Source organism: Coptis chinensis, chromosome 1 (assembly GCF_015680905.1).
Source record: "Coptis chinensis isolate HL-2020 chromosome 1, ASM1568090v1, whole genome shotgun sequence".
Classification (NCBI taxonomy): domain Eukaryota; kingdom Viridiplantae; phylum Streptophyta; class Magnoliopsida; order Ranunculales; family Ranunculaceae; genus Coptis; species Coptis chinensis.
Genome location: NC_141456.1, coordinates 46,787,654 through 46,812,001, shown reverse-complemented (window position 1 = coordinate 46,812,001; position 24,348 = coordinate 46,787,654). Strand labels below are relative to the sequence as shown.

The 24,348-nt window shown below is 36.2% G+C and overlaps 1 protein-coding gene across 1 annotated transcript; it reads right to left on the bottom strand.

Moving 5' to 3' along the window:
* Positions 1–1,020: 1,020 nt before the first annotated feature.
* LOC147524304 (uncharacterized) lies at positions 1,021–1,404 on the bottom strand. Its single transcript, XM_086574206.1, has one exon. It carries the CDS (start codon positions 1,402–1,404, stop codon positions 1,021–1,023), a length of 384 nt encoding a protein of 127 aa, XP_086430332.1.
* Positions 1,405–24,348: the final 22,944 nt, after the last annotated feature.

The window sequence follows — 24,348 nt, the reverse complement described above, 5'->3', positions numbered from 1 at the left end:
ATAAAGTTTCGAATGATCACCTCACCTATCCAATTATCCCTCCATAAACTTATATTCTTTCCTTTTCCGATGATCCACCCTTGATGGGTATCCATCTCTCTGAGGCCCCATTGTAAACCAGTCCACACTATAGATCTCTTGTGGCTCGACCAACCCCCCAATTTGTTCCTGTATTTTCCATTCATAAACTCTGACCAATTCAAAGTTTCATTCAATAAATTCCAAGCTATTTTCATGAGCATATATAGATTTATGTCTTTGAGCATTTGGAGACCAAGACCACCCTCTTCCACTAGCCGACAAACCTTTTGGCATTTTACTATGATGAATTTCCTCTCTGCTGGGCTGCCACTCCAAATGAAATTCCAAATAATGCCCTCACATTCTTTGATCACCGACACTGGCCATTTATAAATAGCCATATTATGCACATGGATACTATTAAGGACTTGCTTTTCCAGAACCACACGACCCTTAAAGAATAGCATCTTTCTTGCCCACAACTAGCTGCCCTTTTTCTAATCTTGTCAACCAGAGGAGCTAGAGTTGCTCTTGTAACCCTACCTACAGTTAAGGGAACACCCAAATATTTTTTTTGTGGCCATGATTTCCTCGATGTCCTGCTTCCTTCTGTGTGTCATTAGACTCAAGAAAATCTTGCATTTTTCTTTGCTTATGAGCTATCCCGATGCCAACTGGTAGGAATCCAGGAGTTCCATAAGATTAATGAGTTGCCACCTACTTGCATTGTAGAAGATGAAGATATCATCTGCAAACATAAGATATGTAGGGCTGGAGTAGTTGCTTTGTATCACCATTCTTTGTATTTTCTTGTTCACACAAAGCCATTCCAGTCCCTTACTCAGACAATCCTCTACAAAGGCAAATAATATCAAAGAAAGAGGGTCTCCTTGCCTGAGCCTTGTCTCTGCTGTGAAACATCCAATAGGGCCTGCATTAAAGAGAATAGAGATGGAATTGTTTGCTACTGCTCCCTGTATCCACCCTATTAGTTTCCCGTCAAATCTCATTCTCTGCATAACTATGAAAATTCCAATCCAGAGAATCAAAGGCCTGTGATATATCCAGCTTGATGCCTATATTTCCACCTCTTCTCTTGACTTTCAGCTCATTGATGAGCTCAGAAGCCAACCCCACTTCTTGAGAGGAGTTTCGATTTGCAATGAACCCATATTGCTCTTTTGTGACAATTCTCTGATCAAGAATATTCAGCCTTGAAGCCAAGATTTTTGTAATGACTTTGAAACCAAAGTTTGCCAGACATATCAGTCTGTATCTGTCCAGTTGTTTTGCACCCTTTTCTTTTGGAATCACTACCAAGTTTGCATTAAAGCTACTTGGAATGTGACTTCTGATGAAGAAGTATTGTACAGCTCTGACCATGTCCAATCCCACTATGGCCCATAAAGTTTGAAAGAAGTGGCCTATGAACCTATCCGGCCCAGGTGAGCTATCTGATTCAAATCAAAACCCGCTTTCTTGATTTCCTCTAGGGGAGGCATCCTTGTCAAGTTCTCATTATCCTCATTTGTTACAGACCTTGGCATCAACTTGATAAGATCTTCATCAAGCTGCAACTCGACCCTCTTCAGTTTCTTAGTATACTACTGCACCATGAATTCTCTAATATCTTTTTGATCAGTGAGAATCACACCTTCTTTGTTTTTGAGTTCAGTGATGTATGATTTATTCCTATTCATATCAGCTAAAGCATGGAAGAATTTTGTGCTTTTATCCAGATCATTATCCCATTTAACCTTGGACTTCTACCTCCAAAAAGATTCTTCTTGCTCTAGTAAGCCCTCTACTTTGTTCTCTTGATTAATCATTTCATTAGACAAAGCATCATTGAAGTTATGCTCCAACTTTTTTTTGCATATTCTCCAGAAACTCAAATTCCTCTCTCACTTTTGTGCCCAAGTTCCCAAATATATTGTGATTCCAGAACTTCAGTTTGCCTTTCAGCGCGTTTGAGCTTTTGTGTAAGCACAAATACTAAATGACCTTCCATGGGCTCAGACCAACTTTGAATCACCAGGTCCTTTAAACTTGGATGGGTGGTCCACATCTTAAAGAATTTAAAAGGTACATTCCTGGGCCTTGGAATAGTAATTGTCCAACCAACAATGGGTGAGTGGTCAGAACACAATTTACACAGAGCCCTGTACCTCTATCCTGGATGCAACAGGTTCCATTCATTATTGTAAAATGCTCTGTTCAGCTTCCCCACTACCTTGTCCACTCCCATCTGTTTATTCCACCAAGTGAATTTGAACCCAGAGTGAGGCGCCTCCATCAGTTGGTTTGTGCTTACCATGGCTTTGAAGTCTGACATAGCCATAGACAGGGGAGTTCTTCCACCTTTTTTTTTCCGTTGGGCTAAGGTAAGCATTGAAATCTCCTATAATGAGCCATGTTCTAGACTGAGAGTTTATGCTGCTCAACTCTACCCAGAGTTGCCTTTTTCTCACATACACTGAGCTTGCATTGATGATAGTGATCAAACGATTCTAGGACACAACCGTGATGTGTTGGTTCGATTGAATGTGTAGAGTTGGAGCCAACAAGTCATTCTTCTAGAGCAACCAGAGATTAGGCACCCTATTTTCATTATTATTGTGGACAATTTGGGTGCAAAGCCCCAACGAGCGGAGATAAGTTGTAGAAAAACTAGAGGGATCAATCTTAGGTTCATCTATTCCAATGATAACTGGCTCCCATTTTTTCACAAGCTTTGCCAACCTAGATTGTGTTTTATCATTCGAGATACCTCGAACATTCCAAAAGATGCACCTCATTAGGAAAAGAGATGAGTTTATTGTTAAATGAGGCAAGCCTCAATTTTTTTTTGCTGCTTTCACCCCAGACTGAAGCTTTGTCTTGGGTGGAGAAGCATTTTGCAACTTCCATTGAGGCATATAACTGCTTTTCTTTGCTGGGTTGTCCTCCTTATCAGGTGGTAAATTTTCCTTTACCATGTCAGCCCAGTTGTTGGAAGTGAAGCCCCAATCTTTATTTAACTCTGAATTTTCCATGCTGCATACCCCCAATTCTTGGCTGTGGGGGAATACTAAGCACTGCGTTATTTTGCTCTGATTCAACCTGTTAAGGGCTCATATTGCTTGATGTTTCCTGTTCCCCATATGTAATACCCTAATGAACAACCATATGAAGAACCATATTTGCCTCCACATTTATTATTTCTCTCTCCAGCTCTGCCGGTTTTGGTAGAATGGTGTGATTAACATTATGACCGCTGGTATCATGAATCACCATAACAAGTGTAGTCGAGGATCCCTCCTTATCCACATCAATAGTTTCATTGACCACTTGCGGCTCTATTGCATCAAAGAAAACCTCTTTGGCAGCCCATTCAGCCTCTTCACTGATTATGTTCAGTGCCTCGAACCTATTGTTACTGCAGGTCCATTTGTCGTACCTGAGGCACTACCTTCCTTTACTTTCCAGACCTCAGAGCTTGTTTCCCCATGTTCTCGCCTATGCATGTGTCCCTTTTTCCTCTTGGGATGTATGGTTTCTGTGGGAGGAGGTGTTGAGTCTATGACCACAATTTTCCCACATGCACTCATAGCCCTCTTAAGCTTTTTGCATTCCGTTACTAAATGCCCAACAATTTTGCAGTGGTTACACATTTTAGGTAACTTCCCCACTTCCACTGTTTGCCAGAAATTAAATTATGGAGTTTTAACATATATCTGGTATGGTAATGGCCTTGACAAGTCTACATCCACCAGGATGCTTGCGTAGTACCCATATTCTCTGTGAAAAGTTTTCTCATATATTTGCATTGGGTAGCCAACCCCTCGTGCAATAGAAAGCAAAGTTTCCAGCACCCAGAATTCTTGCATGTCCTAGCCTCGGCAGACGAATCCAAACCAAGGCATGTGATTGTCATTGTAAATCTTGGTTGAAGTTGGGACTCCATTAACTTAGACGGAGAGGGACTTCCTCAATGTTCCAAGACCCCTGAGCCCAAACTCAATTCATGTCCTCTGCGTTTGAAAAATAGAGGAAGAGAAATCCCCTACCAATAGGTGTGATTAGCCACTCCCCAGTTGGTTGCCATTTTTCCTTTGCTATGCTTCTGACCTTATCGAGCGGCATCTCCACCAGATCAATTCGACCAATAAGACAGTATTTGAAATACTACAATACTCTTTCTTAGGCGGAGGGAGAGATTGTGATGGAGGGGTAGTCCCCCATCTGTCCTGGAGGTGGAAGCTCATTCATCACCACTTGTAGCAGAGAGCTTTGCTTCGTTGCATCTGCATAACTCTTGGGGAGTACCGTGCTAGCAACAACGCTCGTGTTGCCCACCACCGCCGTGGGAGTTGGGTTCTCAAACTCATAAAGATTCATCCTTGACAATCCTTTTTAGAACTCTCACTGTAAATCAATGAGGCATTTTACCTGAAAGAAAAAGGAACTTGGGGATTGAGAAGCCTATATGACTAACCTTTTCTGAACTCTCACTATTAAGCAATGAAGGATTTGACAAGAAAAGGAAGAAAGTAAAGAGCTTTTCGGAACTCACACTGTTAAACAATGGAGGATTTTACCCAAAAAGGAAGGAGAAAAAGGATTGAGAAGATAGAATAGAGTCACCTATCTTTTTTTTTAACTAAAAATGGCAAAAGAATAGAGTACTAGCTGGATCCAATGAGCAACTTATGTTATTTCACACCCAGTCGCCCCATACATGGTCCCTATTGGAAAAACATAACCCCAATTGTCAAGCTATCTTAAAAGTGTTAATGGAGACGCAAGGGCTCAAACATCAAACCTCTCGATATTAGATATATGGACATGCATGTTTCTAATATTGTTCCTTATTGTGTTCCTATTTGTTTTAAATGTATAAGCCTTTACTAATACTATTAATATCGAGTTGCTTTCATGAAAAGAAACTTGGATAATGTGGACAATGAAATTATTAATATACACATTTTTCCTTGTCATTGTGGTTATTAATCATACACATGAATTTTTTTTGTATGTTTGGTTATGTTATTAATTTTGTACTAATAATGAATATTCCTCTGTACACCAAAGCTGGATAGCTTGGTGTTTTTCTCTGACCATTATGCGTGTTAACTTTGTAAGTATAATTTTTGTACAAAACAATGGTCAAAGTATTTAGATTAGTTTTGATCTTGAATTGGCTGTGGAATGGTTATGGACTACAGTGATGGAAATTGACACGTGACCATCCTAAACAAATACTTGCGTGACTATGGATGATAAAATGAAAACTTGGGATAAGTTCGCCGTATTACTTGACCAGGGGAATATGGGGTTTGGAATTGATGGAATGCCACAATTATCGTACCATATGTACAGTCAAGGGCGAAGATGTTATTTTCCTACGAAGTATAATTAATAAGATGACATGAATAAGCTTTAATCGTATACCAATGAGGTGACACGCTAGTATTGTGAGCTTACAGTTAAATCATTGTAAATATATTAGATTGTATTTTGTGTGTACTTCTGACACATATGTAAGTGTCGTAGTATTCTTTGACTAGATTTGGATGATAGTTCCTGTTAGAGATTACTTGTTGGGTGCGTTGATTTACACCCCTATTTATCATTTTTTATAGGTGAGCACGATATAGTACGTGGAGCACGTTCTTAGAGTCTTGGCATGATCTAGCATCCAGAAAATTCTTAGTTTAGGCATTTTTGTTTTAAACAGTATTTATTTTCTCTTCCAAAGACAAGTTCAGTGTTAAGTTATTTATTTCAGACATGATTTAATAAGCTATTTATTTAGCAAGAGTTTGGTGTTTTATTTTGATAGTTGATAAAAGTATTTTGGATTCATTTTGTATTTTAAAAGTTTTTAAGTTTAAAGTTTAGACCTGGGATGTCCCAGGCTTTGTATACTTTTTGCATGAAGTTTCGAGATATATTCCTGGAAGTTAGACCTGCCGGCTAATAGCTGGAAATATATTTTGGTGCATCACATATTGGTATCAGGGCGTAGGTTCATGGTTCTTTAGGGAGTTTGTTGGTTAGTCTCTTGTAATTTTTTTTTGTTAGAGTTGTTCAGATCATGCCATAGGATTTATGGTTTGTTTTATACGTGTTAGCGTTATGTTTTAGCGAAAGAAGTTGTGGTTGTGGTTTATGTAATGTGCGACTAATATTATTATGTTACAGAACATCATGGTTATGAATAGAGGTACCCGAACACGGCAGGGATGAGGAGGTAATGCACCTGACATTGGTGGAAATGCCAATGTACCAAAGGCTAACGTTGAGCAACCACCACAGTGGGCACAAAATTTGATTACATCAGTTGCTCAGTTGACTCAGAGAGTTCAGGATTATGAGAGAGCTGGTGCACCACTTACTAGAGCGGCACCTATTGTTGAAAATGGAGTTGGAGTAATTGCACCAGGAGTTTAGGGACTAGATAATGAGGCATGGCAGAAAATAGTTGAAAGGTTTATTAAGTTGAAGCAAGAGAAATTTTATGGTACTACTGATCCATGGGATGCTGATAATTGGAGAGAGGATTTGAAGAAGATTTTCCATATCTTAAACTGTAATGAGGTTCAAAAACAGAACCTAGCTGTTTATTGTTTATTAGGAGATGCGTGTAAGTGGTGGTAATCTGTTTCAGGGACAGAAGACTCAAATATTATTACTTGGAATGAGTTTTGTAGGAGGTTTGATGCACAGTATTTTCCAGAGAGTGTTAGGGGTGCAAAGGTGACAGAATTTATGACTTTGGAGCAAGATAGCTTGACTGTGACTGAGTATGACATAAAGTTTAGGCAACTTCTTTGATTTGCTACAAATATTTATTTTTCAGAAGAAAGGAGGGCTAGGAAGTTCGAAAATGGTTTAATTCGTCCGCTTAGGAAAGCAGTGAAAGGTCGTCAATTCAGAACTTATAATGAGGTTGTTGAGTGCACTCGCACTATGGAACTATACCATATACTTCATGATGGAAAATAAAAAGATATTGAAAGGACATAGTCGAATAAGGAAAGTAAGGATCAAAATTCTCAACCATGGAAAAAGCAGAGGACAGGATGGTAAGCTCACAGCCAAACACAACAAGGGGAAAGATATGTACCTATTGAGGAGCGATAGTGTTATCGTTGTGGCCAAAAGGGGCACATTGCAAGTACTTGTGGAAAATTAAGAGAAGAACCATATAGACAGGTACCAGCTCAGGGGCAGGTGAATGGGGTCGTTCAAGCAGAGACAGGGGCTTTAGTTCCAGCAGCTATACCATTGCAGCAGGTTACTCCATAACCTGAGGGTAGAGTGTATGCTTTAGTACCTTGTGATGGGGGTGCTAATGGAGTAGTGGTGGAAGGTAACCGTTATTAGTATGTTTTGTCATGTTAGGATATCCTTTTGGTTATGGAGTATGTCAGTTGACTTTTTAGTTTAGTATTAACTCAGTTTGGTTTTCGTAGATGACTTTCAGTTATCAGTATGTTTTATGGTGTGTAACTACTATTTTGGTTTGTTATTCTTTCAAATTATATATATATTGCAGTTAGTATGTTCCATATTTAATTGGAATATTTTTTTTAAATCTTGACCTTATAGATCAAGAGATAGTATTTTGTCATAGTAGCTACTGCAAAAAAAAAATAAAAATAAAGGGAAACACCCTAGCAGAGGCATATTTGGAGTTTGTCTGTTTAGTGATCATGGAGAGTATGTACTGATGGTTGACGCGTACGTATGTGGTGGATGTCTTTTGAAATAATCCAAGTGTACCTCATGTTTAGAGGCTGAGTATTACATTAAATTGGTCCCATATACTAATATACTCCCATTTTCCAGTGTATCTTATAATATTGATTGAATCGAGTGAGTTAAAACCTAGATGTAAGGTTTGCTTATTTTAAAGTTTAGAGAACTTGTTTTGTTTGTTTAGAATTGTTAGTATATGGATTTTTTTTCCTTGGATAGTGTTGTTTCGAAATTTCGTAGGGAAACTTATTCCAAAAATATACTTATTGTTAAGTAAACAAGAAATCAAATTGATATAACAAATAGAAAAAATGGATGTTTTGTACCATGAACTTTGTTGGTTTTATCACTTTGGGCCAATAACTTTTTTTTTGAGCAAATTGGGCCATGACCTTTCTTTTTTTTATCAAGTTAAACCACCGGTGTGTTTCCGTTACTTCAAATGCTTATGTGTACTAATGGATGTCAATGTGGCTTAATAGCAGCTTATGTGGCGCTATTAGAATAGACACCTAGGAGATGTTGCCTCGTGTAAACTCAGTCCCCACCCGAAACAGACTCTTCCCCCAGTTCTCTCCTCAAATCTCTCATTCTATGTGCTCGTACAGCCGATAGCAAACCTACAAAGGCCGTAAAATCGTTAAATAAACTCCGTGAATCTGTATCGGTCCGGGGTGATTCAGTGGAACGAGTAGCATTTTATTTCAGTGAAGCATTATACAGTCGGATATCACTGAAAGCAGTTAAAAATTTGGCAATGTTATTCGACACGACTTCAAAAGAGCTTGTTCTTTCTTATAAATTAAAGCTTTAAATGATGCTTGCCCTTACTCAAAGTTTGCTCATTTAACAACAAATCAAGCAATTCTTGAAACAATTGAGACAACTACTCATATACACATTGTTGATTTTGAAATAGTTCAAAGTCTTCAATGGGCAGCACTTCTTCAAGCTTTCGCAACTCGGGTGTCTGGTAAACCAAGTTTAGTCCGTATTTTGGGTATTCCAGCACCGGCTCTTGGGAAATCTCCGGCTTCTTCGCTTGTTGCTACTGGTAACTGGCTTTGGGAGTTTGCGGAGCTCCTTGGATTGAATATTGAGCTTAAACCTATTTTAACACCAATTGAAGAATTGAATGAATCGATTTTTCAAGTTAAAGGAAATGAGGTACTAGCTGTGAATTTGGAAAAGATGAACTCTTTCTTAATGGAAGGAGAAGTATTCCTCTGGTTTCATTTGGAAAGGTAGAGGATAAATAAAGAAGATGAACAAGGACCATCAGATTAAATTAAGTGTTGATAGGCCACATTAGTTGGTGGCATTTTAGAAAAAAAAAAGGCATGGGATTTTTCGTCACTTTTTTCTAGTAACAAAAAAAAAAATAGTAAAAATAGTTGGCTTATTAGGTGTGCACTTCAACAGTGCCACATGAGCATTTGGCTAGACACCTATACATCCGGCACGCCACATAAGCATGTGAAGTAACGGAATGGTAATGGTGGTCTAACTTGATAAAAAAAAGAAAGGTCATGGCCCAATTAGCTAAAAAAAAAAGTTCTTGGCCTAAAGTGATAAAAGCAACAAAGTTCATAGTACAAAACATCCATTTCTTCTAACAAATATATCATGAACAAACCCTTAATTTCAACAAACAAACAAACCTTTTAGTTCAACGAATGAACTTAATTTACCAATGATTAAATCCGAGCCTAATGATGATCACTATGTCCTTAAGATAGATTTTCCCCCTCACGGTGCTTGAAGGTTGATGGAAAACTGTCTCCCAAGATAGAACATATTTCCTTCTATAGAAAGCTAGCACTTCAGTTCTATAGAATTAGCGAACACAACATAATATTTGACTAAGAACAAAGGGAGAAAAGAAAGATCAGAACTCTGTGTGATCTGGTGTATCTTTCTCTCCAAATTCATCCACTATTTATAGGTGAGAAGTGCCTTTTCGAAACAACATAGTGACTCTTTGAAAAAGTTAGGCACCTATTTGAAAAGTCATGTGTTTTGAAAGGACGCACCATTTCGGCATAAAGCACTGTTTTGAACCAATGTCTATTTCGAAAGGTCGCACCTTTTCGGCATAAAGCACTATTTCGAAAGGTCGTACCTTTTCGTCATAATGCACTATTTCAAACTAGTGCACCCTTTCGAAAAGGTTTTTCTCTCTTTACGTACTCAAGTGAAACATATTTCATCTCAAGTGGGATAACTTGGGAGACAAATTATTCATTCATATCTCAATAGATTTGTGCAAATCCATTTTTCTAACAATCCCCCACATGAATGAAGATTTGGCTTCTTTTATTATAAACATCGGATTTCTGTTCTTTTACAAATAAAAAGATATTGCATCAGGTCAAGTAGCATGGGAGGCCTTGAACGTGCCTTAGTGAAAGACGATCGGATTTAATTGGACGATCAGTAGACTTCAATTAATGTCCTTGAACTGTTAGCCATTTGTATAAACCTAGACAATCATTTTCATGAAATACCTTATGGAATACTGTTGGTTTTCACGTTTGTGTTCATTTTGGCCTTGAACACTGCTTGGTTTCAGAAAGTGTTTTTGAGACATTTTCCTTTAAATATTCTCATAGAAGTGGCCCCACTTCACACTCACATAGGTGATTTCTATAAAGAGTATCCTGCAATACTCCACTTGGATAACATAACTTTCCAAGATATAGTAAATCATTAAAAGCTTGACTTTTCCTTGGTCTCACGGCAGCTATGCACTGTCTTATATTAGAATGGGTTAGAGTATAATATTACTCTCTAGTGCTTACTGAGTCACATACATAATTCAGTTGGCCCTTTGAACCTAGATCTTGGGATTTCCAGTCAACTAGGTTGGTTTTCCATTATGAGGACTCTTGGTTGATTATCTTAAAGGCTTTAGGCCCTTTCCCCTTGATAATCTGTCCACTTGCTCTCTTGTTAAACCTTTTGTAAGCGGATCCGCAATGTTATCTTTTGACCTTACATAGTCGATTGAGAGAACTCCATTTGAGAGAAATTGTCTAACGGTGTTATGTCTGTAGGAACTGTTATGGTTTCGCCGAATGATTTACTATGAACAACAAAACACCCACACGCAGCGGAATAAGGGGTGTCACGGTTTGGCTAGAAATTTACCTTTAGAATCGGCTAAGATAACTCTGAGAATCCAATAGCTATAAAATCAGCAACCACCTCTTGATCTTCTGTTGTATTCATTTCAATAGATTGGACGTTGTGTGGGCAACGATCTACCAACCACCTTCTTTCTCACAAAGCTAGAATCGATTTTGGATCTATCTTTCCTTGCCTCTCTTTTCAATCAAGATGAGTAGTGAATTTCGACCAGGAGAGAAGGGTTTCTATTTATAGGCTACAACATGGAGCATGAGGAGATATTAGGGTTGGGCCTCCTGACGGGCTTGAGCTTCCCATATTGGCCCAGAACACACGACCCAAGTCTATCAACAAATGGCTTATTCCATTAAAGGCCATTGTTGCGCTACCACCCTAATCCCAAATTACGTGTTACATTTATAGGCTCCATATTATATGCTCGTTGATCTCCCTGTGTTTAAGATATCGAATGTCCGTGGATTAAGTCAAGTTAATGACAACTACATTAATCAACTTCTTATGTCCTTGAGTAGTACCACTCAACCTCATTGTCATGTCGGATCAAATCTACCTGTAGGGTTACATGACAATCCTTATGAGCTCCTCAAGGGGACATCATCAGCCCGACTTCTTGCGGGACACGGATTCCTTCTATAATCAACAGCACACCTCACATACAATGTCATTACCCAATCCATCGAGTTTGTTGATTCATAAATGAATCTCACTCATTGATGATTTAAAGCAATGTACAATGCATGTAAGTGGCCATTATTATATCCGGATTAAGAGGACAAGCATCCATAATAACAGAGGCGTTTGTTCTCTTATATAGTCAGTATAAAGAGAAACAACCTCACTTGGTCATGTTCAATACACACAAAGTGTACTAGTGTAATCCTATAGTCAAGATAGACTAATACCATATTATACTACAACCATACTAATGGTTTGTCCAAATCCATTTAGGTTGTGAACGTTTACTTATACTTTATAATGTACTGATGATATGATCTTCTATTTGTCAACACACACCATATCATCTACAACATAAAGTATTAGACACATGCATATAACTAATAACATATATAATATGCATAACATTTTCCCATATGATTCTCATTCAAAATATAAAGAATTAGAGTTAATACAAAAGTAATGTTTTTAGTATATAACCTTATCAATGTCTACGACGTATGTTTCAAGACTTCCAGTTATACATGTTACTATGTGCTCTACCAATAGCAGATTGGCTGTCACAGTGTATACACACTGCTGTCACAGGTTTAGCCCAGTTTGGAATATCCTCTAAAAAATTTCGAAGCCACTCTGCTTTTTCTCCAGCCTTGTCCAATGCTATGAATTCTGATTCTATAGTGGACCTCGCTATGCACGTTTGTTTTGAGGATTTCCTTGAAATTTATGCATCTCTCCTTGAGTAAAACACCACATTTGATGTAAAGCTTTTAAGTAATGCTTCAACAAATTTCCAATTTTAAATTGATTAAATCAAGGAGATACATAATCCCCCATATTTTTCCATTTTCCATGACAAAGTCAATAAATTGGAAAACCATTTAGATATATGTTTTTCAAGTGAGGCATCTTATTAAAGAATGTCACATATCATTCATATAGTGTTGAAACACTTCTAAGACCTCAATTTTGCTTACAAGTATGCTTACAAAACAATATCTTAAGCAATTTTCTTTATTGGCACTCTTTGGCGAAATAGTAAAACACATACATCTTACAAATAATAAAATACTTTTAGAACCCTTTTAGCACCCGCCATTCGTAACACCTGGAATGAAGCAAGGATTCTTGGAATCTTGGATCATAATCCCCCCTAAGTATGGCATTACCACCACATTGTTTGCTTCAAGAAGTCCATTCCAAGAATGACTTGAAAGTGGTCTAAGCGAGCTACCATCATGTCCACTTTTCCTCGCCAGTTGTGCATCTTAATGCCAACTTCCAAAGCGAGTCCTTTTACCGGTTTGGCTTCTTGGTTCAAGCCTCTCATAGAGCCTTTACATTTTGTGAGTTTCAATCCAATAAGCTTGGATATATACTCAGAGATTAACGTATGAGTTTAACCAATATTCACCATTGCTAGTAGACACTCGTAGTTGTTGAGTTCCACCTCTATGAACATAAGGTCGTCATCGGGGACCAAAATGTTCATACCATTGAACGAACTAGTAGGTCTAGCAAATGAAATAGGAACAACATGAATAGGAGAACCTGGTAGTGTTGTCATTTCTATTCTGAAATAGAAATACAGTACACTTTGTGATTCCTCCGGTAAAATGAGTGGGCATCGAAAGTACCTTGTTGCTTCTGATGTCCTTTACTGGTTATCAAACCATGAGGCGGAACCAATTTATCGTTCTCAGTATACAAATGCTACTGAACATAAGAAGACAATGCAGTGAACATACAAATCGTTTGAATATTGTTTCTTACCTGTAGAAATTATATGGTTTGAAAGTCACTTGGAGAAAATAACAATACTCTAATACGCGGAATAGTTACAAAAACTTTATATATATGAAATCTTTCGTTTAGAGGTTAGCATGTGCACTTCAGTTTGAAATCGTCATGCTAAAGTCCCATGAAACACTGAAAGAGATCCTAATGTACTGACATATTTAAATTCTACTTTAAACTTCTCTTAAAAAGCTTTCTGTTATTACACATGTCATCCATTAAGTAAGTCTAGTGGTTAGGACATTAGACTCTATGAATTTGTGCCTTGAACCGTCTTATGCACAACAACAATATAATTGCCAACATAACGGCTTTGAAAAAAAAATTGCACCTGTTCACAACTTTTCACAATTTTAAGGTGAATTAATTAACGAACCCTACTTTAACCAATGAGAAGAAACTGCCCTGTGGTTATGCAAATACCATTTTTTGCGCTATCAAAGAAATCCAATTCACATATGACATACCTGATTTTTGGACCAATTCCATGTGTCAAATCCAGTATCTATGGTGAGAAAATTTTCTACCACATTACAATCTTTTCCGCTAACGTCTTTACCAATAAAGCAAGAATGAAATCCGCTTCAAAATTGTTAGTGCATTTGTACTAACCAATAAGTATAGCCAAAATTAATTCAACCAAATTAATTCAAGGAAAAAAAATATGTCTTAAGTTTGTAGGGAAACTTATTCCAAAAATATACTTATTGTTAAGTAAACAAGAAATCAAATTGGTATAACAAATATATCATGAACAAATCGTTAATTTCAACAAACAAACAAACCTTTGAGTTCAACGAATGAACTTAATTTACTAATGATTAAATCTGATCCTAGTGATGATCACTATGTTCTTAAGACAGAGTTTCCCCCTCACGGTGCTTGAAGGTTGATGGGAAACTGTCTCCCAAGATAGAACATATTTCCTTCAATAGAAAGCTAGCACTTCAATTCTATAGAATCAGCAAACACAACATAATATTTGACTAAGAACAGAGGGAGAAGAGAAAGATCATAACTCTATGTGATCTGGTGAATCTTTCTCTCCAAATTCATCCATTATTTATAGGTGAGAAATGCCTTTTCGAAACAACACAATGACTCTTTCAAAGAGTTAGGCACCAATTTGAAAAGTCACATGTTTCGAAAGGACGCACCATTTCGGCATAAAGCACTGTTTCGAACCAGTGTCTATTTTGAAAGGTCGCACCTTTTCGGCATAAAGCACATTTTTGAACCAGTGCCTATTTCGAAAGGTCACACCTTTTCGGCATAATGCACTATTTTGAACCAGTGCACCCTTTCGAAAAGGTTTTTCTCTCTTTACATACTGTTTCAAGTGAAACTCATTTCATCTCAAGTGGGATAACTTGGGAGAAAATTATTCATTCATTTCTCAATAGATTTGTGCAAATCCATTTTTCTAACAATTTTTGGGACGAAATTCTTTTAAGAGGGGAAGAATGTAACAACCTATTTTCTTTTGTGTAATAATACAATGCTTTGGGCCTATTGAATGTCTTTAATATTCTTTTAAGGCTCAAGCCTATGTGATAATTTAGAGCTAAAAGGAATTAACCTAATCGGTGAACTACTAATCTCCAAACTTTGTAGAACTCTTGAAGAGATAGGATAAATGTTAATCTTAGGGTTTAGAGTAGAGATTAAAACAAAACAATAAAGGAAAGAACAGGAGGTTGCTCAGGAGTTGGAGTCGCAAGCTTTAGCTTTGAGTAGGCAGAGAGATATATCTTCCTTTTGCTTCTAGTTGTCTGACAAGTTTCCGACTGTCGATGATCAGGCAAGTTTCTCTACTTGCACTACCTTCCTTTTCTAGTCTTAGAATTCCACTCTATAATTGAATTCTCGTACGATTGATTTAGAAATATTATGTAAAGTTACAGTGTTAATCATAACTTAATGAAATCATATTAATAAACCTAGCTTATGGTTATATTGTTAGTTGTAACTGAAGCTAGTTCCATATTCTAGTAGTGGTAAAATCTTATTAGATGTTGTTGAGTATGAAAAACAAATCAAGAGTATTGTGATTGTGTGATATGAGTATTGACTGTCGATGTTCTATCCTAGTTCATCAACGTGGGTGTCCTTTGAATGGTGACGCATATGCTAGACCTCATCTTTGTTTTCTTATTCCATGCCTTGAATCTATGATATATGCATGTTGACATGAGTAAATGACAATATGTGATATATAATAACAATTAATTATGTGTATAGCATACCATTTGAATTCCTGGAGGTTAATAATTGTGTATCCTTTCCATGTTATATATATAATATTATATTAGATATATGTACATGCTTGTTTCTAATATTGTTCCTTATTGTGCTCCTATTTGTTTTAAATGCATAAGCCTTTACTAATACTATTAATATCGAGTTGCTTTCATGAAAAGAAACTTGGATAATGTGGACAGTGAAATTTTTAATATATGCATTTTTCCTTGTCATTGTGGTTATTAATCATACACATGAAAATTCTTTGTATGTTTGGTTGTGTTATTAATTTTGTACTAATAATGAATATTCCTCTGTACACCAAAGCTGGATAGCTTGTTGTCTTCTTGTCCTCTATAAACCAAAGCTGAATAGCTTGGTGTCTCTGACCATTATACGTGTTAAATTTGTAAGTATAATTTTTGTACAAAACAATGGTCAAAGTATTTAGATTAGTTTTGATCTTGAATTGGCTATGGAATGGTTTTGGACTATAGTGACTGAAATTGACACGTGACCGACCTAAACAAATACGTGCGTGAGTATGGACGATAAAATGAAAACTTGGGATAAGTCCGCCGTATTACTTGACCAGGGGAATATGGGGTTTGGAATTGATGGAATGACCACAATTATCATACCATATGTATAGTCAAGGGCGTAGATGTTATTTTCCTACGAAGTATAATTAATAAGATGACATGAATAAGCTTTAATAACATACCAATGAGGTGACACGATAGTATTGTGAGCTTACAGTTAAATCATTGTAAATATATTAGATTGTATTTTGTGTGTACTTCTAACACATATGTAAGTGTCGTAGTATTCTTTGACTAGATTTGGATGATAGTTCTTGTTAGAGATTACTTGTTGGGCGCATTGATTTACTCCCCTATTTATCATTTTTTCCAGGTGAGCACGATATAGTATGTGGAGCACGTTCTTAGAGTCTTGGCATAATCTGGTGTCCAGAAAATTCTTAGTTTAGGCGTTTTTGTTTTAAACAGTATTTATTTTCTCTTCCAAAGACAAGTTCAATGTTAAGTTATTTATTTCAGACATGATGTCATAAGCTATTTATTTAGCAAGAGTTTGGTGTTTTATTTTGATAGTTAATAAAAGTATTTTGGATTCATTTTGTATTTTTAACGTTTTTAAGTTTAAAGTTTAGACCTGTAGGATGTCCTAGGCTTTGTATACTTTTTGCATGAAGTCTCAAGATATATTCCTGGAAGTTAGACCGGCCAGCTAATAGCTGGAACTATATTTTGGGGCGGCACACTTCTCCCTTGTGTCATCACTCAGATATTTCACTCTTATGAGGCTTTTAAGCTAGATTCTCACAGAATCTGTAAAATAAGTATTCTAACCTAGATTTTTGAAACTTATTACCAATACAATCATAGATGCCCATGCAAGATATGTATGAAAAGATGCAATGACTATTACCTACATATTAACCTAAGTTTTTAAAAATTATTTTAATTCAAATGATAAAGTGTGACTTCTAGACTAATATCATCGTAGAAAAAGAAATAATACCAATATTCCTAAGTGCATAGTATAACTAATTTTATGATTTTTTTTATTTTTATTTTTACTTTTTAAATAGAAAGCAAAGTGTATATTATACATATATATCCTAATATGTGTTTAAAATTCAGCGTGTTTCTATGCCACCCCCAAACAAAAACATGTTTTGTCTTTAAAGTATAGAAATAAATAAGGATATAAAGTACCATGGAAATGCGTAAGAATTGTAGAGCACCTACAAAACAAATTGAAAAACATACTAATATAGGAAAAGAAAAACAGACGCAACTCCTATATGAGTTCCACCCGTTATGGGAATAACGAGAAAATAAATATCTTATGACATAATCGGATTTTAACAGAAAGAAAAAAACTTACTATATATCCAAATAGTTAGGCATTTGCCTCTCCTCGTATCTCATCTTGTGAGAAGTGAGGTTCCTTTGCGTCCAAGAAAGGCTCCCATCCTAACTGCATAATCATGTCTCGGAAGAAGAAGTCATACGTATCACTCTTGAGCAATTCTTAAAAAGACTGTTCAGGTATGACTTGCAAAGATTCTATAAAAAACAAGCATAGTATTAAACTCCTGGAATTGACTGCAGAAAACATAAGAAACAAGAACTGGATGTATGTGGAACTCAAAAGGCGTGCGCGCTCTGATAAGCCTATGTGAGAGGGCAGGCGCGCTATCTTCTGAAAAAAGAAAAAAGAATAGCAGCAGTAGACTACAACGTGGGCGTGCTCTAAACCAGTACAATATGGGGGCGTGCCCTTTGAGTAAGACTTGTGATATGAAATTTAATGGTGCAAAGTAAAGTACATAGCGAGCCATGTATTTATATAACACAGGTTACTTAATTTAAGTTTCGCAGGGTTCCCAAAATTGTAAAGGAATTCGATGTAATTAGAAAAGGTTTCTAAATTCCAAAATAGAAACAAATGTGAAACAAGAATCTAGAAGCAAACCAGATAGGTTTCAAGCTGGAATAGAAATAGCAACCACAATATTTCGAACCCTTGAGGTTTGCACGAAATCATGGATAGCTAATTCCAACTACACCTTTTTAACATGATTCTAAAAAGAAACTATAGGCACTAAGCATCGAATTTAAGTGCTCTAAAATATGCGAATATGGTAAATTATTATGCTAACCAAAATATGCCACCCCAAACAAGTTGGAAGGGTGGGATTCATGAAATATAAATAGTACAAGTAGAACAAAAATAAAACTAACCTGCAATTGAAATGAAAATTCAAGCTTACATAATCCAATATTAACTACTTAAACTAATCAACATGAAATACTAAATATACTAAAAAGGGAAATTGTTCTTAATAACAACAAAAAGGAATTAGCCACGATAGGAGGAAGGGCCAGGGCCATCCGTCCTACGACGATGATGCTCACGCCTTTCGGAGTCAGAAGAGGAAGAACCGCCATGATGTGGCAGGCGTCGCATAACTTTTTCCTGAAACGTGCGTTGTTGTTCCCATAAAACATCCATAGCATCCAAACGCTCACTTTGATTTTGCAAGAAGATCTCCATGTTGGCATGGAGGTCCTACTGACTATCGTTGAGCAGCTGAAAAATCTCTTGAAGAGATGCTTAGTTGCGTATGATAGTACCTTGCCTAGTCTAGACAGTCTCACAGAGTTCACTGAAAGAATGTTGGTTTGTTCGAATCATCTCATACTGGGTATGAAGGGATCGCAGGCCATCTTGAAGGAAGGCGAAATAGGCTACATGATTATGATAGAATAGTGGTGTTGAGGGTTGTGTTGTTCATTTTGAATCCTTTGTTTGGAGGATGGTTTTGATAGTTGGAAAAACTAGACTTGTAACTCTTCTCTCCTACTTTCTAATGGGTATTTGAAATTACTTCTTAATGTGAAACTCTTGGTTGATTTGTAGATGGATTAAAACTTGCTTTAACTTGTTATTTAATCAAAACATGGAATGAAATTGGTTTTGATGGTTATCTTGCTCACAAAGTTATACTCATTTGAACTTGTCAAATAAGTATGACTAGTGTTTTGGGATTGAATCGAAGATGAGATAAGTAGAGAAAACTTGTATTGAAGAAAAGAATGAAAACTTGTATTAAAGTTAATATTGAAAACTTATACTAAATCACTTAAAGCTTGAAGAACATAAAAATGCAAAACAAGTAAATAACAAATTATACTATTAAATTAAAACATTTTATCTACTCTAATGACCAAAGATTAGCTCTAGGGTAATGTTTTTTCTCTACAATTTTGGTTTATATAGGACACCAATTACATCTTTACCCTTTCTTCTAGAAACAACCTTTAATCTTTATGGGCTTTTGACCTAAACCCATACAATTGAATTCTTGATTTTTGCTTTAAGTCCCTGAGCCCATAGCTTTCAGCTTTGAGTCCTTGAGTCTTTGAGAGTTGACAGACTTTCCGACACTTTTGCTCTTAAGATGGAATCTTCCCAAGCAACGTCAATAGCAATCTGTTTTGTGCTAAAATACACGTATTAGGAATATACGTCCTAAATGGCCTGTATCCTGCAAACGGTAGCAAAAGCTATAAGTTGTATGTTCATTAAGCATAAGAAGGGCATAATTGAAGTATTGTAAAGGTATTAAAACTCAAATTTGGTGACTGATCAACTACCCCCAAACAACATTTTGTTTGTCTTCAAGCAAAGATGAGAGAGAAAAACTAAGATCATAAATGTGTGATTTATTATACTAGTCTCGTTTTGCGGAGTGCGATTGCATTGACCATATACAACAAGGCCTTAAACCACTAGGACTTCCCTAGTGGACGAGGTTAAACCTTGTGAGAGTTTTCCAGAGAAGGTACTCACAAACTTCCTATATTTAGTACAAATGGTCTCGTTTCCTTATTTATTCTCATAGGTTTATACATCTCATTAGCGAGGGAATAAAGAAAAGCTCATTTGAACTCAAAGTAATATATATATATATATATAGTAATTTAATCATCTAAAGATAAATATGCAAAACATGAGTGGTGAAATGCAAAAGCAGAGTCGTTTCCAAAACTTTTGGAGAACATCCTTAAGTTGGGTTCTCACAGGGGTGTGTTGCAATCACAACTCTCTGATAGATTCACACAAGTTTCGTTTCCTCAAGTGTAGATGGCACTTATATTCCTCACATACATGAATGACGTCCAAGGAAACCAGGGTTAATTTATCATAATATCCACTTACTATCACACCATCCTATTCCTAGTTGAGCTAGAGGTCTTTTATTAGGAATTACGGGGCTAAGGTAGTGGCTTAGAAATAAAAGGAAGGGAAAATAGACTCTGATAAGTTGAGAAATTGGGTCTTCAAGATATTTGTAACTAGAGAAAAACCTCGTTTTGTTTTTTGCTTCCAAATTTGTGATTCATTCTTTAGCCCTTTGGCTTTCTGACTCCATATGATTTTGATTTTTGGGAGTCCTAACTTTGCTTTTGTTTCTTTTGAATTCGACTCCTTTTGATTGATTTTGAACTTTTGGGAGATTTCGATTTTTGAATATTTTCTTTCTTTTCTTTCTTTTTCATTCTTTTGAAGCTTCTAACTATTTTGTTTTTGTACAAGGCCTTCTCTTCTCTTTTCACAGTTCATCCAATTCTCAACTCGTTAGCTGGGTACACTTTCTATTGTGTATAGTAATGGTTCAGGGATTGATGGAGAAGAAATAAAAAGGCTTTTAGAAATTGGTGAAAGCTCAAAGGGGGTAACTAGATAAAAACTATCTTTTTGGGTTTTTAACGTTTATTTGGTTATATCGATCCAAAAAGGGCCTAAATTCTTGAAGCTTTAGCTAGTGGTGGTAACTTCAAAAGAGTTTGTTTTAGAAGTGAGGTTCATCCTAAATTGTTTAGAGTTTGAATGTGGGAGTTGTGAAGAAGAAAGGTAGACTCTTATATGGATTAGATTGGTTTTAAGCTAATGAAAACATTGAAAACTTTAGTTGTTGGTATTGAAATGACTTGAAAATATTGAAAGAAAGATTGATTAAAATTAAAATAAGAAAAACAATATAAGATTGAAGATTGAAATAAGAACAAGTAAATAACAAGTTCTGATTGAAAGAAAATAAAACAAATAATAAAGTAAAAACTTGAATTGAAAAACTAGACAAGAAATTAAACAAACCAAATGGTTTGGATCCTAAGACAATGGATGGTTTCTCTTTCTTTTACTTTTGGGTTATATACCCCTACTTTTGCCTTTTACAAATTTACCCTTCTCCATTACAAATTAGACACCTCACACTTCACTTTTTCTTTTACTTTTGCTTTTGGTTTTTGATGTCTTCTTAACCAAGGTAGGTTTTAAGAGAATGTCATATTTTGAGATAAGGGCCTCCATCTCTGGTTTTCTGAATTGAGGGCTTTGACCTTTGACCTTGACCTTTGACTTTGACTTTTTTAGCACTTTTCCATAGCAGCTTCTGGTCTTCATAATAAGTGTGATTAAGGTTCCTTTTGTTGTTAAGACACAACTTTTATGATAAGTGGTCTGAAATACTCCATAACTTGAAAAAGGCAATAAAAGCTATGAGTTATATTTTCGTTAAGCATAAGAAAAGTTGTAATGCAGCAATAAATAGGTAATAAAATGCACATTTGAGAGCTAATCACCACCCCCAAATAGCATCTTGTTTGTCCTCAAGCAAGGATGAGAGAAAAAACTAAGATCACAAATGAGTGATTTATTATAAGTTATACTAATCTCGTTTCGCAGAGTGCGATTGCATTGACCATATGCAACAAGGCCTTAAACCACTAGGAATTCTCTAGTGGACGAGCTTTAAGCCTCGTGATAGTTTTCCAGTGAAGGTACTCAGAAACTTCTTCTATTTAGTACAGAGGGTCTTGTTTCCTTATTTATTCTCAGAAGTTCATACATCTCATTAGCGGTGAATAAGGACAAGCTCCTTTGTACTTAGAATTGTAAGAACCGTTATTTTCAGAATTAATATTTCTACAAACCGCGAAAACCATGTGCAGTAGAATTAATGGGTTCTCACTATTTTGGATAGAAAACATACCTTTGATCGGCTGTGATAGCTCTGAGAATCCAATAGCAATGAAATCCGAAATCAACCTCTTGATCTTCTGTTGTATTCCTCTCAATAGATTGGACGTTGTGTGGGCAACGATCTACCAACCCCCTTCTTTCTCACAAAGCTAGAACCAATTTTGGATCTAGCTTTCCTTGCCTCTCTTTTCAATCTAAATGAATAGTAATTTTGGCGAGGAAAGAAGGGATTCTATTTATAGGCTACAATAGGGACCATGAGGAGAAATTAAGGTTGGGCCTCCTGACGGGCTTGGGCTTCCCATGTTCGCCCAGAACACATGGCCCAAGTCCGTCAACAAATGACTTATTCCACTAAAGGCCATTGTTGCACTACCGCCCTAATTCCCAAATTACATGTCAGCATTTATAGGCTCCATATGATATGTTTGTGGATCTCCCTATGTTTAAGATATCGAATGTCCATTGATTAAGTCAAGTTACTGACAACTACATTAATCAACTTCTTATGTCCTTGAGTAGTACCACTCAACCTCATTGTCATGTCGGAATAAATCCACCTGAAGGGTTTTCATGACAATCTTTTTGAGCTCTTCAAGGGGACATCATCAACCTGACTTCCTGTGGGTCACAGATTCCTTTTATAATCAACAGCACACCTTACATACAATGTCATTACCCAATCCATCGAGTTTGTTGATTCACAAATGAATCTCACTCATTGATGATTTAAAGCAATGTACAATGCACATAAGTGCCCGTTATTATATCCGGATTAAGAGGACAAGCATCCATAATAACAGAGGCGTTTGTTCTCTTATATAGTCAGTATAAAGGGAAACAACCTCACTTGGTCCTGTTCAATACACACAAAGTGTACTAGTGTAATCCTATAGTCAAGATAGACTAATACCAGATTATACTACAACCGTACCAATAGTTTGTCCAAATCCATCTAGATTGTGAACGATTAGTTATACTTTATAAGATACTGATGATATGATCTTCTGTGTGTCCACACCATATCATCTACAACATAAAGTATTAGACACATGCATATAACTAATAACATATATATTATACATAACATTTGCCCATGTGATTCTCATTCAAAATATAAAGAATTAGAGTTAATACAAAAGTAATGCTTTTAGTATATAACCCTATCAAGAATAATATAAATATAGTATTTTAATCATCTAAAAATAAATGTGCAAAACATGAGCAATGAAATGCAATAGCAGAGTTGTTTCTGAGGCTTTTGGAGAGCTTCCATAAGGTGGGTTCTCATAGGGGTGTGTTGCAATCACAACTCTCTGATAGATTCACTCAAGGTTCGGTCTCTCAAGTGCAGCGGGCACTTATATTCCTCACATACTCAAATGACGTCCAAAGAAATCGGGGTCGATTGATCACAATATCCACTTACTATCACACCATCCTATTCCTAATCGAGCTAGAGGTCTTTTATTAGGAGTTACGGGGCTAGGGTGATGGTTTAGAAAGAAACTGGAAGGGAAAAACAAAATCTGATAAGTCGAGAAACTAGATCTTCAAGATACTTGTAACCATAGAAGAACCTCATTTTGTTCTCTTGCTTCTAAATTGTGATACATTATTTTAGCCCTTTGGCTTTGTGACTCCATATAATTTTGAATTTTAGAAGTTCTAACTTTGCTTTTGTTTCTTTTTGTTTCTGATATAGTATCCTTTTGATTTTGAACTTTTTGGAGATTCGATCTTTGACTCCTTTGAATTTTTTTTTTAGAGTTTTGGTTTTTTTTTTTGGTCTTTATTTTCTTCTATTTATTTTCTTTTCTTTTTGAAGCAAATAAATGTTCTATTTTTGTACAAGGTCTTCTCTTCTCTTTTTCTGATATCCATCCAATTCTCAAGTTGTCAGCTGGGTAAGCTATTTATTGTGTATTGTAACAAGTTAGGAATTTTTGGTGAAGAATAAAAAGGTTTTTAGAAAAGGTGAAAGCTCTAGCAGGGTAACTAGAGGAAAATTATCTTTTTGGCTTTTTAACATTTATTTGGCTATATCGATCCAAAAAGGGCCTAAATTCTCTCTTAGGATATGGCGTAGTGATCAAGCAAGTAGACGTGTGGTCTTTCTATCTGGACATCCTTTGT

Bases quoted from the DNA above. Each gene is read 5' to 3' on its own strand.
- LOC147524304 (XM_086574206.1), bottom strand. From the start codon at position 1,404: ATGGTCAGAGCTGTACAATACTTCTTCATCAGAAGTCACATTCCAAGT.